We start from the raw sequence: 15,601 nt of genomic DNA on the forward strand, positions 1-15,601 counted from the left end.
GCATCTGCTGAAGATTCCAGGCTGCCAGCTCGTGTCCATGGAGGAGAACCCCTCGTTGGCCCAGTGAAAGGAGTTAAATGTAGGCCAGTTAAAGTACAGGGGCAGAGTGGGAGGACATGTGGGCCTTGGGTGCTTGATTGCTGTAGGGGAATTCAAGCTTAAAATATGGTCAGATTCTCCACAGAAGAGTATTGAGACGTTAAGCTGTATTTAAAGTGGTGTTTTCATTGCAAATAAGGTTTTTATAGGTTTTCTGACATCACACGTTTGCATAGAGATGTATGTGTAGAGATCGAGCAATATGGGTTTTTTTCATAGCTGATGCCGATCCAGAGCAGCCAATTGCTAATAAGCTCGGCCAATATTTTTTTATGTAGAACTGATTTTTATTACAAACTCACCATCTCTTATCTTATCTTACCATATCTATCTATTAAAATAAAGTTTTGCATGCACTCTTTGTAGACATGCTCGTCCAAAACAAAATATTGATCTGTGCTGGAGTTTTAAGGCAATAAACTGATGTATTTTTAGCATATGAGCTATCTCTAACTATGTAACTACTGCTGAAGGGTCTGCCACCTGATTGTCTCCATGGAGATGCTTTGCCTGGAATGTTCCACAGTAAAGGATTAAACTTACTTTATCTTTTTTTCCCCCCCATTACTTCAATACATTATGATAGACATGCATTTTTCCTATGAGCGGGGTCATCGCTCCACAGAACTAACCTGTAACTATCCCAGGCAAAGCAATAAAATCCCCATGGAGACCAGCAGGGGGCGGACTCTTCACCATAAAAGTTACATAGTACACCTTTAACGTCATTGATGATTCCGTTCTGCAGTCTGTAAAGCTTTATACTAGTAAAAGGGCTTATCATTGCCAAAATAAATTGCCTTTGCTTTTTTTTTCTTTTCAATTATAGGTTGGGTAGTTTGAGAAATACTTACCTTGATGTCTTGAGATATGAAACACTTACTTTCAAATTGTGGCTGTAATTTCAGAATTTCTCATTTCAGACTATAATTTGACAAATTTGGGTTAGATCTAGTTTTTGAGGCTCATCTTCAGGATTGGGATTCTGGCCATGGAAAGCTGAGTAACCAATTCTCGAGGCGTATCTTGCAACTAATTCCATGTATCCATGTTGGCTGGATGTTTTATGTTTACTTTAACCAAACTGCGGACTAGGGCTGTCAAAAGAAACAAAAATCAGATACTAACCAATATTAAAACTAGTATCGAAACTAGGTACTCCTCACACTTATATAAGTCCTCATGGTAACATAAAAGAAAGTTCTCTAATGTTGAAAATCACATTCTGTTCTCTAAAGAAATAGTGTTTTAATTATCATTTTAGTATCAGAATCAGTATCGATTCCTTACTATAATTTTAGTTTTGTGACAACACGACTGTAGACTGTAAACATTTCTTTTAAACCGTGTTGCTTTTTTGCACTTGTTTTAAATACTATAATTTAGGGCCAAAAGTCAACATCGATTTTCGTGTAAGCATGTTGTTGTTTATTTATGATGGCAGATACGGTAGCCCTCGCCTTTGGGAAACGGAGGGAGCTGAGGACTGACACACAATCTCACGCTCCAAATAGAGTCCTATTTTTAAAAAGAATGTACGATACTGTATTATTAAAAAGGTGTTTACTCATATGGGATGTTGTTGTTGACGCGAGTTCATTGCGTTCCGTGGAGTGACAGACATATTGATTCTGTCTATGAGTGAATGACGACGTGGATGGGCGAGGAAGGCCAAGGTCACATGGACTGGCTGCTATCAGATATCGATTTGGGTGTAACGTCATGCTGTCACTCACAGGCCTGATGTGTTTAGGTAGTCTGTTTATTTAAAGCTGGGGTACTTGATTTTCACAAGGCAGAAGGAGGAAGTAGGTATAAATCTGCCTAACTCATCCCTAGCTTTGACAAACCCTTCGACGCAGTATTAATATTCACATCATCATCATCATCTTCATTTTTGGGCACATGCAAAAGTAACACCAGGGTGGACCAACCGAGCCCAGCCATTGTTATTAGCTACAGACTGAGCACAGCACTTTCGTTTTGTCAAAAAGTGCTGTTTTTGCAATAGGGGGAATAAACAGAATCTACTCATGTACAAAAATGCGTACTCCACCTTACTACATTACAGCTATTTTTATATCATTGGAGAACTTGAGATGCTCTTGTGGGATCAGTTACTCTCAGCTGCTCATTCATTAGAAAGTTTCGAGTTGAATGGCCGTTAGCAGTACATTCTTGGACGTACTCGATCAGCAGTTTCCTTTAGTAGTTATGTGATAATGGGGCGACAGTAGCTCAGTTGGTAGATCACTTGTCCACTGTTGGCGGTTTGAATCTCGCTCTCGCACATAAGCATCATTGGTTACACTGTCAGAGCCGTTGACCCACAGGTTGGCGGTGCGATTCCAGCTCCCACAGATTAATGCTGTCATTGTGTCCCTGGGCAAGATAGTAAATCTCCACACCTCTGCAGTGTCTGTGTACACTGGTGTATGAATGTGTGTGTGAATGAGTGAGCGGTTCCTTGATGTGAAGCGCTTTCAGTGTCTTGAAGATGGAAAAGCGCTATGTCAAATGTGAATCTATTAAATAAAAGTAACCAAAGCACATTAAATGGTACATGATAAATGAACTGATAAACTAAGCCAAGAATCCAATGCATTTCAGGGCATGATTGTAAGATTTTTACATTCAGGATATTTTGGTCTTTACAGATGACATTCTGTTTTCTAAATAATTGCTGCCTTTCCAATTTGTTGGACGTGCCAACTCTAATGGCGATTTTGATTCGATTATGATCTATTTTGCAGCCGTACTGTATAGCTGTTGAATCATTACATTGCGATTGTCCGTTGTCCGAAGGCACAGCTCTGCTCTAATGGCATATTTAGTCCGTCCTAATCTGGTCACAGTGGGGGGTGCCCGGTGGCTGTTGTAATAAAACTGGTGCTCAGTGGTATGCTCCATTTAGATGATTAACCTTCAGTATTTCACATTTAGCCCCAAACCAGCCCCACTGACCTCCTCTCCCCTGCCTATTTTCTTTTATTCAATCAATATTGTCAATCATTTACTGTCAGGACCTGGCAACGCATCACATTAACACATAAAGAGGTATGACAGCTGACTGGTGGGGTATAGTCTGCTATTTCAAATTTAAAACATAGGGACATAAATAATATACACTTGAATCTATGGATAATGCAATACTTCAAAAATGAATTGCATTTTATTTTCTTTGTATTGATCGATTGTATTAATTTGATTTGTTTTCCTCATTGAAGACAGTTAAATGGCTTTTAATATGGATGTTAACCATGACATGTGGTCAGTGTCATTTAACACACACATTTGTATAACTTTTTTCCTCCAAAGTCGAGACTCCTCCATACAACATGTTTTTATTGCCACACATTGTAGACTGCCACACTGTAGGTTCAATCAATTTTTGTACCAATTTTATTTTGCCATGTACGGAGTAAAAGATCCAATCTCGGGAGTCAGTTGTTCACTTACAATTTGTGAATTATAAAATATGTTTGGATTGAAGTAATTATTTCATTTAATATAATTTATTTGCTTTGTTTCCTTTGCTCGGTGCCCACCCACCTCTCCCATGTACTATTGATGGAGAGGTAGATGGGCACTGGGCAAACAAGGCAGTGTTCAGCTCATTTCTGCCAAAAGCTGGATTATGCCAACACATGCTTGGTCTGTTATGTCTCTTTTTCACTGCGTAGTAAGATCAAAACAGTTTCAACTGTAATGTGTATTTAGCTGTATCATTCAAATCTATGTTTTCATGCACAAAAGAAATCTCATCATGAAACACTTGTGACTTGTGACAGTGGCATCAGTAGATACCACTGTCACAATCTGTAACTTTTGCCACATTCGTTTTTGCATACATTTCCTGCACAGGTTTGAACAGTCAGGAGAAAATAAGGTTATTACTTTATTTAAATGTAAACAGTTACATCTCATAAAGTGAAAATCATCAGATAATGATGAGATTTTTGGTGCATATGCCTTTTCTCACCTGCTTGTACTATAGGTTATAGTTATTTTGGCTGCAGCCCACCGCAGTACAGCCCAGTCCCACATCCTCTGCCTGCCTTTGGTCTCTCCACCCTCTCTTCTCCTGAAAGGAGCTTTTGTTACAGGGATATTGGATAAATTAACCCTTTAGCCATTAATTCTCCTTGCCATTGGATCTAAGGCAAGGAAAGTTTGGGGCTTTGTTTGCTTTCTGAAATACTGGTCACAATTACACTTCCTGTTTGATTTTTTTTTTAGTTGCTCTGGGAGTCGTGCATGGGAAGAGAACAGCCACCAATTCAGTACTATCATTATTTTTAGAAGTTGCAACTGGAGCTGTTTATAACTCATTCTAAACTAGTTTTTCATCAACAGTGACGTCTTTTCTGATTTAGTAACTACCTCAACTTAACTAGCTAATTAGAAACATTTTTTCTTTAAAGTGGTGTTTTGTGTTTCCTGTATTTACAAATAGCTAAAAATATGGATTGCTCTGTATCAGTTAGCAAAATGTATTTGGCTAGAATGTACCATGTTAGATAAATATGTGTAATGTTGTTGGTGGATGACACCACAAACGATATAATTTTCTTCATTTTTATTTTTCATTTTTGTGTCTTGGCGGCACGGTGACTGAGTGCCATCACTCATGTCTCACAGCAAGAAGGTTGGTTCGATCCCCGGGTCACCAGGCCTTTCTGTGTGGAGTTTTTCATGTTTCTCCCCGTGTCTGGATGGGTTTCCTCCGGGTACTCCGGTTTCCCCCATCAACCAAAACATGAACGCCCTTCGAGACAACTGTTGTTGTGATTTTGGGCGTTACAAAAATAAATGAATTGAATTGAATTGAATTATTCAAAATTTAATTAGACCACTTAGTCACTTTAAACCCACCCCAAAAGAAACAAGTCCTCGATTAGATCATGCATGAATAATAAACACACACAGATGCTGCACGTACTACGTGCTAACTTGAATAGGGATTTTGCTCACGTGTGATTTATCACCTCTGTCACTGCACATGGCTGCAGCAGGACTTCCCCCTTCTCTTATCCTCCATACATGCTTCTATTTTTACCCTCTTACTCCCACCTCCAGAGGTTCAAGTATTTGGACACGAACAAATTAAAGAAAGAAAGCAAAAGCCCTTTAATTTTACTGTAGAATTGTGTGCAATAGGAAGGAGTGTTTTGTACTGAAATGATCTGTAATTGTGTAACTAAGGATGCAGTTTGATGAAGTTTGATCTCACCTTGAACTAGATACCTGGAGATATATTATTTTATTCTAAAGTTAATGTATTGTGGATATGTATTGCACAACTAATTTGTTTGGCAGATCAGGTTATAATGTTGGATTCACATGTTGCAAAGGAGAGACATAAATTAAAGAACACAGGATAGACTAGAGAGGGCATCTGGTATAAACTATATTCCATAACCATGTGAATACTCTTTTGTGTATAACTATTTATCAGGTCAGTATCATCATATTTTTAGTGGTCTTAGTGTTGTTGTTCATGATGTTGCTTTCAAGATGCCCAGTGCTGTTATGAAAACTTCTATTGGATCTGTTATCGATTATTGGAGCAGGTCAAAATGTGCTTAGGGGCTGCAAGATTTACTGCAATTAAATCAAAATAGTAACAGTTACATCTCATAAAGTGGAAAACAGTCAGCCGCAATAATGGCATAACCTTTTCTGTATCATCAAACTTTTTCTGAATGTTCTCTAATTATTTTAGTTGTTCATATTTCCTTCAATATTCCTGTACACTCTGACAGTAATACCAATCATTATTATTATTATTATTATTATTATTAGGATATTATATTGGTTGTCGGAAAACTTTGTAAAGGACAAATGTTTACAAATTTCTTTCAGTCCAACCACCTTAGAATACTGAGGTGCCAGGTTGGAGAGATTGTTTGGGGCCTTTTTGTTTCGAGTTTGCCTGGAGTCTTTTACTATACTGTACGGCAAATTTGTTTACCATCATGTAGTCTCGGTTACTCATAATGATGTGGCACTAATTCAGATTCACATCAGAATTGTCTTTTTGAATAGACTCGAGCTATGGATTTGAAAAGCTCAATATTGATATTGGCAAATTTCGTTATTGGCTACAGCAGCAAGCCAAATATTAGATTAATATTGGCTCAAAAAAACAAAAAAAACAAACAAACATGGACCATCCCTACTTCCACTTGCAGATTCACAATTGCCTGTCGTAAGCTATTTACCATTGACACCACTGCTACCAACTGTTAAGTCACTAAAGACGCCATGCCAAACCACACACGCATTCACACACATTCTTAGCCAAACATATGGTAAGACCCCACCAAGGTGCTACTCTGACGCTTCACACTCTCTACCCTTGTGTGAAATCCCATCTTAGATGCAAAAGCCAGCAATGAAATGTACTGCTGTGTTTCTGTGAATGAATCCTCTCTTCTGATTGGTTCTCCAGGTACAACCCGCCCTCCTCGTGACGGCGAAGTTCCTGGTGTGGACTACAACTTTCTGTCTGTGGAGGAGTTCTTGAAGTTGGAGAAGAGTGGGACGCTGCTGGAGACCGGCACATACGAAGGTGAGAGGAGATCCTAGTAGTGCTGTTGTGTATCTGCTTTGACCATGAGATAATCAGCAACTGCTCTCTGCAATAGGAAACTGCATATTTATTTTTTGTGTTCAGGGCTTCCACATTTCACAACAAGTGCCAAGGCAAAAATAAACTAATTAAATTCTATGGAATGAATACTGCCAATATCCCTTCAAATTGAACACCCAACCATAGGAGAACTAAGAAGGAGTACAACCAAAACAAAAACAGAAAAGCTACAAATATCATAATTTAAGTTTGATTTTGGAAATGATTTGCCTTCATTGTAGTATAAGTTTGTATACTTCATTGCAAGTCTTGATTGCTCCCTTGGAACTGTATGTAGATTGCACTTTTACCGTTTTGAAAATGAGTACTACAATCACAACTGAGCCTGGGTTGCCAATTAAAGGACACACAAAAGGTTTGTTTCTCAGTATATGGACAGATCATTCTCATGTGAAAACTCACCCTCCAGAATTCACTCACTGAGCTGCAGAGGCTGCACTAGCACTGATTCATGATTGGCTGCAGGTGCTGGGGTTTAGGTAGTGAACATTCAGATCAGAGAGAGTCCTTTTAGGTTCACACCAACTGGATATCAGCACTGAATCTGGCAACCCAAATGAGAGACAGTGAGGCTCATTCTGCTTTCTGATTGGCTAATTGTCTTTAGAACCAAAATACCAAATTATAACAAACATCTTTGCCATCCTGTCCAATGTTTTTGTAATTGGGAGGTAATCACCATTATTATTGTTACCAGTAGGAGCTATATTTGATTTGAACATATTTATCTTGTATCTGAGGACACAAATGGTGGTTATGTTTATGTTTAGGGAATCTAAAATTCCAAATTAGTTAATCATATTGTTGTTGGGTTTTTTTTAAGCCATTGTTTTCAGTAGGTTCTGCTAGCACACACTTTGATTAGCATAGAATAGCAGACCTACCCCCATGCACACCCAAACTAGCTGACTTCCTCTCACGCCCCTCCCACTCTTAAACCTGTCACTTTTTTGGCTTTTTTCCTCCGTTGCGCAGGTAACTATTATGGGACGCCCAAGCCGCCGGTGCAGCCCCCCAGTGGGAAAGTGATCAGCACTAGCAGCGGTGGTGGTGATGCCCCTCTGTCAGACGGGCTCAGTGGAAGCTCGCAGTACTCGTCTTCTCTGCGCTCCAAGTCCTACCATGACATGCACAATGCTGGACTAGTGCCCGGAGAGACGCTGCCGGAGGACGACGACGACCTCCCTGACATGAACAATAGCTTTACAGGTAAGCGGGGGGCAAGGAGGGGCAGGGCAGGGAGGGACAGGTAGGGTATGGACTAATGAATGACACTGATTACTTGCATATTACACAGCTGTTTTCTATTATTTGTACTTAGGTGAGATATATACATTATTCTCTAATGTGCAGCGATAGTCATAATGTTGCATCATCAGAAAACATTTTGCCAAAAAAGAGATGCTTGGTTCTATATTATTACCATACCTGTTGATCTTTTGTGTGCATATATTGCTAGTATTTATGAAAGTAGGCTGTTTGTATTTATAAAAGTAGGTGGAGTTCATGTGACATCATGGCTTTGTAAAATACCCATCGTTTAATATTGAGGGGAAGTGCAGGTCACAATTTCATGATATAGTTTGCCTTTTAAAATGCAAATATTTTGACCTGGTTTAGGTTAATATCTCTGTAAGCACAGGCCTATGTACAGAAAAAACACAAAGTTTGATGCTTTCCTCTAAGCAAGAGTGAACTAAGGTGAAATTTATTTTTGCTGTATGATTTGGTATGATTCCTACACAGTTAGAGTAGATGCATTATTCAGAAATGGTTATTGTGCCACATTGCTGGGTTTTCTGTTGGCTTATTACAAAGACAAGGTAAATTACTCCCTACCTCAGATGTTACTAGGGCAGTGAGGCTCCTTTATAAAACATTGTGCAGAAATTTGTGCACTCTCCCTGAATAAGTCATTCATTAATAGATGCACTTCAGACGCCTGTTTGATTGAATAAAGTGTGAATAATCAGATTTATTTCACTCCTTACAACCTTGACAAGCTTCTCAAAGCACATGAAACTTAAAACTCTTTCTTTCTAGATTTTAAGACCTCCACCATGCCGTAACAACTCTATAGGCATAAATGACCACATATGTCTGACATTTGAGTTAGTGAAGGGGGCCATAGTCATGTGAAACATTACTTTAGACAGTTTTGTAGGTCTCAGCACTTCCACACCCGGTTGAAAAAAGTCCAGACAGAATTTGAACCAAGTTTAAGTGACGCATACTACATTTACTCAAAAAGAACTTTGATAAGAGTATATGTGTGCGTTATCTTTCACTCAATTTGCATATTTCTCATTTTAACTTCCCATGATTCCTGTATTATTACATACTGTACATTCCTATTTTAATACAGAGAAGAATAGACCTCCTTTATGCTTTCACGCTCCTTATGTGGCTGAGTTGGGCCCAGTTGGAAAAAAAGTGGGTGCAATGGGAGGGAGCAGTAACACAAGGTGGAAGGAAATGAAAGGGAGAAGAGGAGGAGGAGGAGCCAAGGAAAGACCGAGAGTTTCAATGAGGCTGGTCAGAGCAGAGAGCCAGACAGCCAGCGTGTGAAAGAGGATAGATGCAACATGGACAAGTAGTTGGAAAGAGAAAGAATGAGAGATTTACTTTTTTCTTTTTTTGTTTTGATTGTCTGCTAAAGCTGGCTGGACTGGTGAGTAAGTTATGTCTGGGTTTGATTAAACATGTCTATATCAACACATAGAAAACATGTAAAATAGTGCCACCTGGCTGTTAACATGAAAGCCTAACCTCCCATAGTCCCATAACATAATGCTCTTTTTGTTTGCTCAAAGCGCATTTTTGTTATATTTTAGTACATTATATAAACTTGATAATTAATAAGGGGTAATATAAAGAAACGATGGATGATTATTTCAAAACATAAAGTAAGAATATATGTCTGAATCTAATTTTAAGACCTTTTGTGGTGAGTGTTTGATCCACTTTGTGTTGTGATTATAGCAAACTTTCTGAATGCTAAAGCTAAAAAAAGCTTGACATTTAGGCTCACTCCTGAATAGTTTGCATTTTAAATCAGTTATTTCTATTTATCCCCAATGGAATATTTTTCTTACCCACATACAGCATACTAGCAGACTACAAACTACAAAAACTAAACAATCAAGACATTTCTATTTGCTACTAACATAAAAGTAAGAATCTACCCAGTTTAAGTTGCCATGTGTTGGCATGGGGTGGGACTAAAGTAGTTTATTTGTAGTTTGGAGGTGCCAGTCATGTGTGAGAGTGGAAACGACACTTGTGGGCTGGAGGTGGAGGTGTGAACAGCCATCTCAGTAAATCGGGCAAATGGTTGAAAGGCAAGCCAGGATGTCTCAGGATTAATCAAACATTGGTTTAATCAACATTTCTATTTGGTGAACAGTAATTAAATTATAAAGTTAAGAATTTCAAAGTGCAACGTATTGACTATCAATACTGAACAGGACTGACTAGTGTCAATTGTGTAAATGAGCTTTTGAATGAATATTACTAGTATTGATGATGTAGAAGTAAAAAAAAAAAAAAATGGTGTGTACCTTATACTGTTTTTGTACTAGCAGCTTATTGACTATTCGTTTTATTACAAGATTGCTTATAATATAATTTCAGATCAAGATATGATCAGAGATGGCTCGAAATGACTTGAAACAGTTCCAAATTAACTTGATTAATGCATTGATTAAATGTTTAATTTAATAGCATAGAAATACTAAAAAAGAATGGGGCCAGTGCAGATTTTCCTTGCCCCTTATCCTTAACTTATATTTGTTCTTGATGTAACACTAGTGCTGCCTGAGTACAACATTTGCACTATCATCTTTTTTATTATAAATGTAAAAAGGTCTGAAAGATGTTACTAACGTGTTATTTTTGCAGGAGACTCTAGTGAATTTGACGAGCTTCAACACTCGGTGCGCCCCTTCCCCCCCCATCAGAGTGCCCCGTCCTACCTGGGGACGACCCCCTCACCAGCGGCCACCACGGAGAGCACACAGCAGCCCCACCCTCACCTGAGCCAGCCTCCCCCAGAGGACCCGCTGGGACCTCTGCCGGACAACTGGGAGATGGCCTACACGGAGAATGGAGAGGTCTACTTTATAGAGTGAGTTGGATTCTTCAGGCTGTTCTTATAATAAGACTGATTTACATTACTTTACTCAAGAATTTCACAAGTGAATGCATGAATGAATATCAGTGTCTTTGATACTACAGTGAAGACTACTTGCAACAACTGGCCAATAACAAAAGAAAATGACATACACATGATATCACATATTAGAGTTAAAGAAGCTGTCAAAAACTGTGTGCAAGAGCTTCTTGTTCAGTGACGTTTGACCTCCATGCTCAAACTTCTTTAAATCCAGTGGCTTTCATTCTGATTTAAACTTGGTGAAATTATCTTCAGAGTGTTCTATAAAATCTCTTAATACCAGATAGCTTCTGCCTCATCTTTGATTGCACTAAGCTGTATCATGCAGAAATGAACTCCGTTATAATGGAGGGCTAGATCTTCTCAAAAAAAATGGTTGGCCAAGTATTACTCTTAAAGTGACTAAACCTCTAAGAATGTCTGCATTTTGCAAAAGTTTATGATTACTTGTTTTATAGCCACAATACAAAGACCACCTCGTGGATAGACCCTCGGTGCCTGGACAAGCCTCAGAAACCCCTGGAAGAAAGTGAAGATGATGGTCGGTTTGTTTTTGAATTTCTCTATAATTTTACATTTATGAGGTTACCTGCAGGGCTTTAGTATTACGGCATATGTTTTGTTTTTATTTTTTAATCTGTGGTCTATGATTTGATGGTTATTATACTGAATCGGCTTACATCTGATACTGGCTAGAACAAGGCTACAATACTCACTGTGACACACAGGTGTCAGTGTTGAGCTAGTTGGTGCTGGTCGTGCTGCTATTCAATAATTTGCTTCAAACAGAGATGACATCATTTGCAGTTGTCTGAACATATGTTTTCTGCAATAAGTAGTAGTAGTAGTAGTAAAACATCAAACTAGATGATGTATATTACAACACATGCTTATAGTTGTTTGTGGCCACATTGACTGACTTGTCTTCTCTCTGTTCATTCGTCATCCTTCTGGATTTACGAGCAGAAGGGGTGCATACAGAAGAGCTGGACAATGACCTAGGTGAGTATTAGATTAAAGCATATCTTTTACCAACAGCATGTTTGTCAATGTCAGCCATATGTTACACTGTGTATGGATGAACCTTTAATTTAGTTGATTGTAAATGTAAAAAAAGAATGTAATTAGATAATTGAGGTCAATTATAATGTTGTAGACATTCTGAATACATATTACATTGATTCACAGCTTATGATTTTAATATATTTACACTGCCCTATCAGTACAATTAGTTTGCCAAATGCAGCTGCACCTGCGTCCCAATTTGCTGGACTTTGCATATTATTGATATGGCCCAAAATTCAAAAACATTTAATTTACAGCTCTTGCACTGGGTTATGCAGAGACATCCCTCTCACCACAATTTTCTGCCCTGCTTACACTCACTTAGTTTCATTTTCATGTGTTTATCTTTGCCTTGAAATGTCAGTGTGCCTTTGGTGTCTCCACTACAAGTGTTGTCATATACGCCGTGCAGCCCGGAGTCTAGTTAACACTTCCCATAGCTGAGCATCTGAATGAGCCGCTAATGTGAGACCGTAAGGTTAGCCAGACTTGCAGCTATGGATGACCAGATTCAATATTAATGTCCTCGGGTTATTCAATGTAATTACTTAATGCATAATTTGTCTTTTTCAGCAGCTCCTTGCTAAAATAATTTAAAAAACCTCCTATATGCAAAGATACACCGTGATATTTCTTCACTTTTGAGTTTAAATTTTATGATCCATTCGTACATTCACATCTGTACTGAATTGCTCAAATGTAATCTGATTATTGTGATTCGGATAATGAAACAAGTGTGGAGATATTTTATTTCATTAGATCACCAACCCTTTGTCCTTTGTGATTGCACACTAAAGACATATTGTGAAAGAGCAATGTCAAATAGAAAACGGCGATGACTCACTTTTTCGCCCTTGTCAGTCTCACCCTCCCTGCTGCTGTAAATCCCATACACCCCAGCTCAGTGCGTCTGCTCTGACTCCAGCACACATGCACATACTCAAGCAAAACCCGACTAGAGCACTATCAAATCAAGTTGTATTTGTATTTAGGACACAAATGATGTCAAATTCACTTTCTTTAGTTTATATTGCTGTTCCATCATACCTAAACATACCTAGAGTTGTATTTTGTTTCAGTCACGCTTGTTTCAGTAATCCATTAATCCATAATTGTCATCTCTGAGCACCTAAACATGCTCAGTTTGTATTCTTCCTGAATTGTTGCGTCACAGGTAAAAATACGGACTTTTCCTGGTCTTGTACTGCAGTTAAATTGTGTTCACAACAAACCCATGACTCTAGCATGGCATTAACGTTGCCTTTCATTAGTTTATTTTCCCTTTATACATGCATGTTGCTGACAGCAGAGGGAGTACCAGTGCCTAAAAGCCTCATTGGAAATTATTCTAAGTTACAAAATGCAAAATACTTCTCTCAAGATGACCAAAAGCATGTTTAAAATGCAATTAAAGCCACAAAAATGCATTACTGTATATGTGTTCTTTAACATTCCAACCAACATTTGAGTAAAATTCCCTATGTCAGCTTTGTGCGTTTACCCATTACGATGAACTCTTTCCATACAGCCTTCTGCCACACTGACCAGGCTGACAAATGTTATCGTAAAAGGAGCATCTTCATTGGTTAAAGAGCATTAGTTGCCTATGCGTTCCTTTGTAAAGCCTGTGCGCCTGATTCCACTCTAAGCATCTCATTAGGAAGCAGAGGGAGACTCTCGAGCTGGATGACTATAATTGCTGTCTCCTCACACAGGGCTAACCGTAATTGGCCAAGGGTAATAATATGTAAAACTGATACATTTTACGCAAGGACTATTGGCAATCTTTACATGCAGCTAATTAGACACCCCTGACATGCCAGCCAATAATCACAATAACTAAATAACATGGGTCAAGCAGGGTCCTATTTTCTGATAAACACTGCAGACATACATTTGTTTTCAGCTCTTGAGCACTTTTCTTGATTACATTAATATTTTATTCTTATTAATTATTTATTATGCTACTCTTTACCTACTTTGGCTCCTACGTTTAAAGGAGACACATTATGCTAAATCAATATCTAAGAGCTTTTAACCATGTTATAATAGTTTTACTGTCCCATTTCCCCTCTTGAAGTTGTATTTAGAGTGATTCATGCATATTTGAGTAATCTTTATTCTCCTACAATCAGGGCTTCATAGCTGTGAAAATACATACACACCCACTGCTCTCTTCTTAATTTAATTTTCTTAATTAGGGATACGCGTAGGAGTCAGCAGAGTTGAGTAGCCATTTTGGTTCAAATGAAGGAAAAAAAGTGCTGCTGTTTGCTGCTGTGGTTTGTAGTTATCCATAGGCGGGCTGTGAGTATGGCATTTTGTTGTTGACAGTTACAGTGACATATTGTAAAGAGGCAGGCTGCATTATGTCTGCTATTTTCAACCAGAAGTCAGTAAACTTGTTTCTTTCTGTAAGTTGTCTTGGCTCAGTATTTCAATTTAAAATGTCCAAAATATAACACAATTGTCCATAACTGTATAGCAGACAAAAGCATGTGTCTTAAGTCTTTATTGCTCACACTTAGGCCTGTCACAATAAATACTATATCGACTTATACATGTACTTCAATACATGACAGATGGAACAATATTTTTTGGAGGTCAATATTCATCACGGGGAGTTTTTCTTTGCACCTTTGGGAAAATTTTGGTTCTGTTTTTCTGCACTACGATGCAGTTTGAGCTGTATTTTGAACTTCTATGACTCATTATAGATACAAAGTGTTGCCTTCTGTTGTTTATTTATTTATTGCAGTTTTTGTTTTTTTTACAATATTGTACCGTAAGAATAGTTTTTGTGAATAATTCTGCTTCAGTGTTACCGTTTATCGTCTATATTTACTTCAGCTATATATCGGACTTCAAAATTCGTTATCTTGACAGGCCTACTGACACACAATACTATCCTTCCTTGCTGTTATTTTTACCATTTCCTCTCTCTATCTCTTACTCCATCCTTGTATCTATCTGTTCCTACCTGCGGGGGGCTACCTCAGTTCTTATCTGACACTGGGAAATGTCAGACAACTGGCAGGCTGTGTGAGGTGTGTGAGTCATGGCTGCCCTGGAGAGGCTCACACAATACAGCGTCCTGTGGCCTTCCCTTGAACCACTATCTGCAGGCCCTCATATTTCCCCTGTCGTATCACTGTTGGCTTATGTTTCCCTCTCTCCCTCTCTTTAGAACTTCCACCAGGATGGGAAAAGATCGATGATCCAGTGTATGGGGTCTACTATGTTGAGTAAGTAATAATTGCACTATTTTAAATGTGTTTTTTTCATCAGCAGAGATACAATTTTAGAGCAATAGGCTAAATGTGAAAACTTTACCTTTTAAGAGGCAAAATGTATCGATTCCATGGTTAAAGGTGCACCATGTAACTTTTGTAAAAGAGGGTTTGCCACCAAGTTATCTCCATGGAAATGTTATTGCTTGAACTGAAATGTTCCAAGGTATAGGATTAAAAAAATCTTTCTTCATAAAAACAGGCTAGACAGGTCAGATCTGTGGAGCGGCAAGCCCACACATAGTAAGAATGTGGATTTTTGAGTATTTGCCATACAGAGGAACATTCAAGGCAAGCAAAAGTATCACCATGGAGACA

General features: G+C 38.4%; 1 protein-coding gene across 9 annotated transcripts in view; it reads left to right on the plus strand.

Moving 5' to 3' along the window:
* Positions 1-15,601, plus strand: part of magi1b (membrane associated guanylate kinase, WW and PDZ domain containing 1b) — a 125,202-nt gene that overhangs the window by 66,280 nt on the left and 43,321 nt on the right. For all 9 annotated transcript variants that reach the window (XM_033967113.2, XM_033967114.2, XM_055221629.1 and 6 more), the window contains exons 3-8: positions 6,554-6,673; positions 7,730-7,963; positions 10,655-10,880; positions 11,387-11,469; positions 11,895-11,930; positions 15,181-15,238. In XM_033967113.2, coding sequence (XP_033823004.1) covers positions 6,554-6,673; positions 7,730-7,963; positions 10,655-10,880; positions 11,387-11,469; positions 11,895-11,930; positions 15,181-15,238 — 757 coding nt within the window. The remainder of the gene's footprint in view (positions 1-6,553; positions 6,674-7,729; positions 7,964-10,654; positions 10,881-11,386; positions 11,470-11,894; positions 11,931-15,180; positions 15,239-15,601) is intronic.

Source organism: Periophthalmus magnuspinnatus, chromosome 5 (genome assembly GCF_009829125.3).
Source record: "Periophthalmus magnuspinnatus isolate fPerMag1 chromosome 5, fPerMag1.2.pri, whole genome shotgun sequence".
Lineage (NCBI taxonomy): Eukaryota > Metazoa > Chordata > Actinopteri > Gobiiformes > Gobiidae > Periophthalmus > Periophthalmus magnuspinnatus.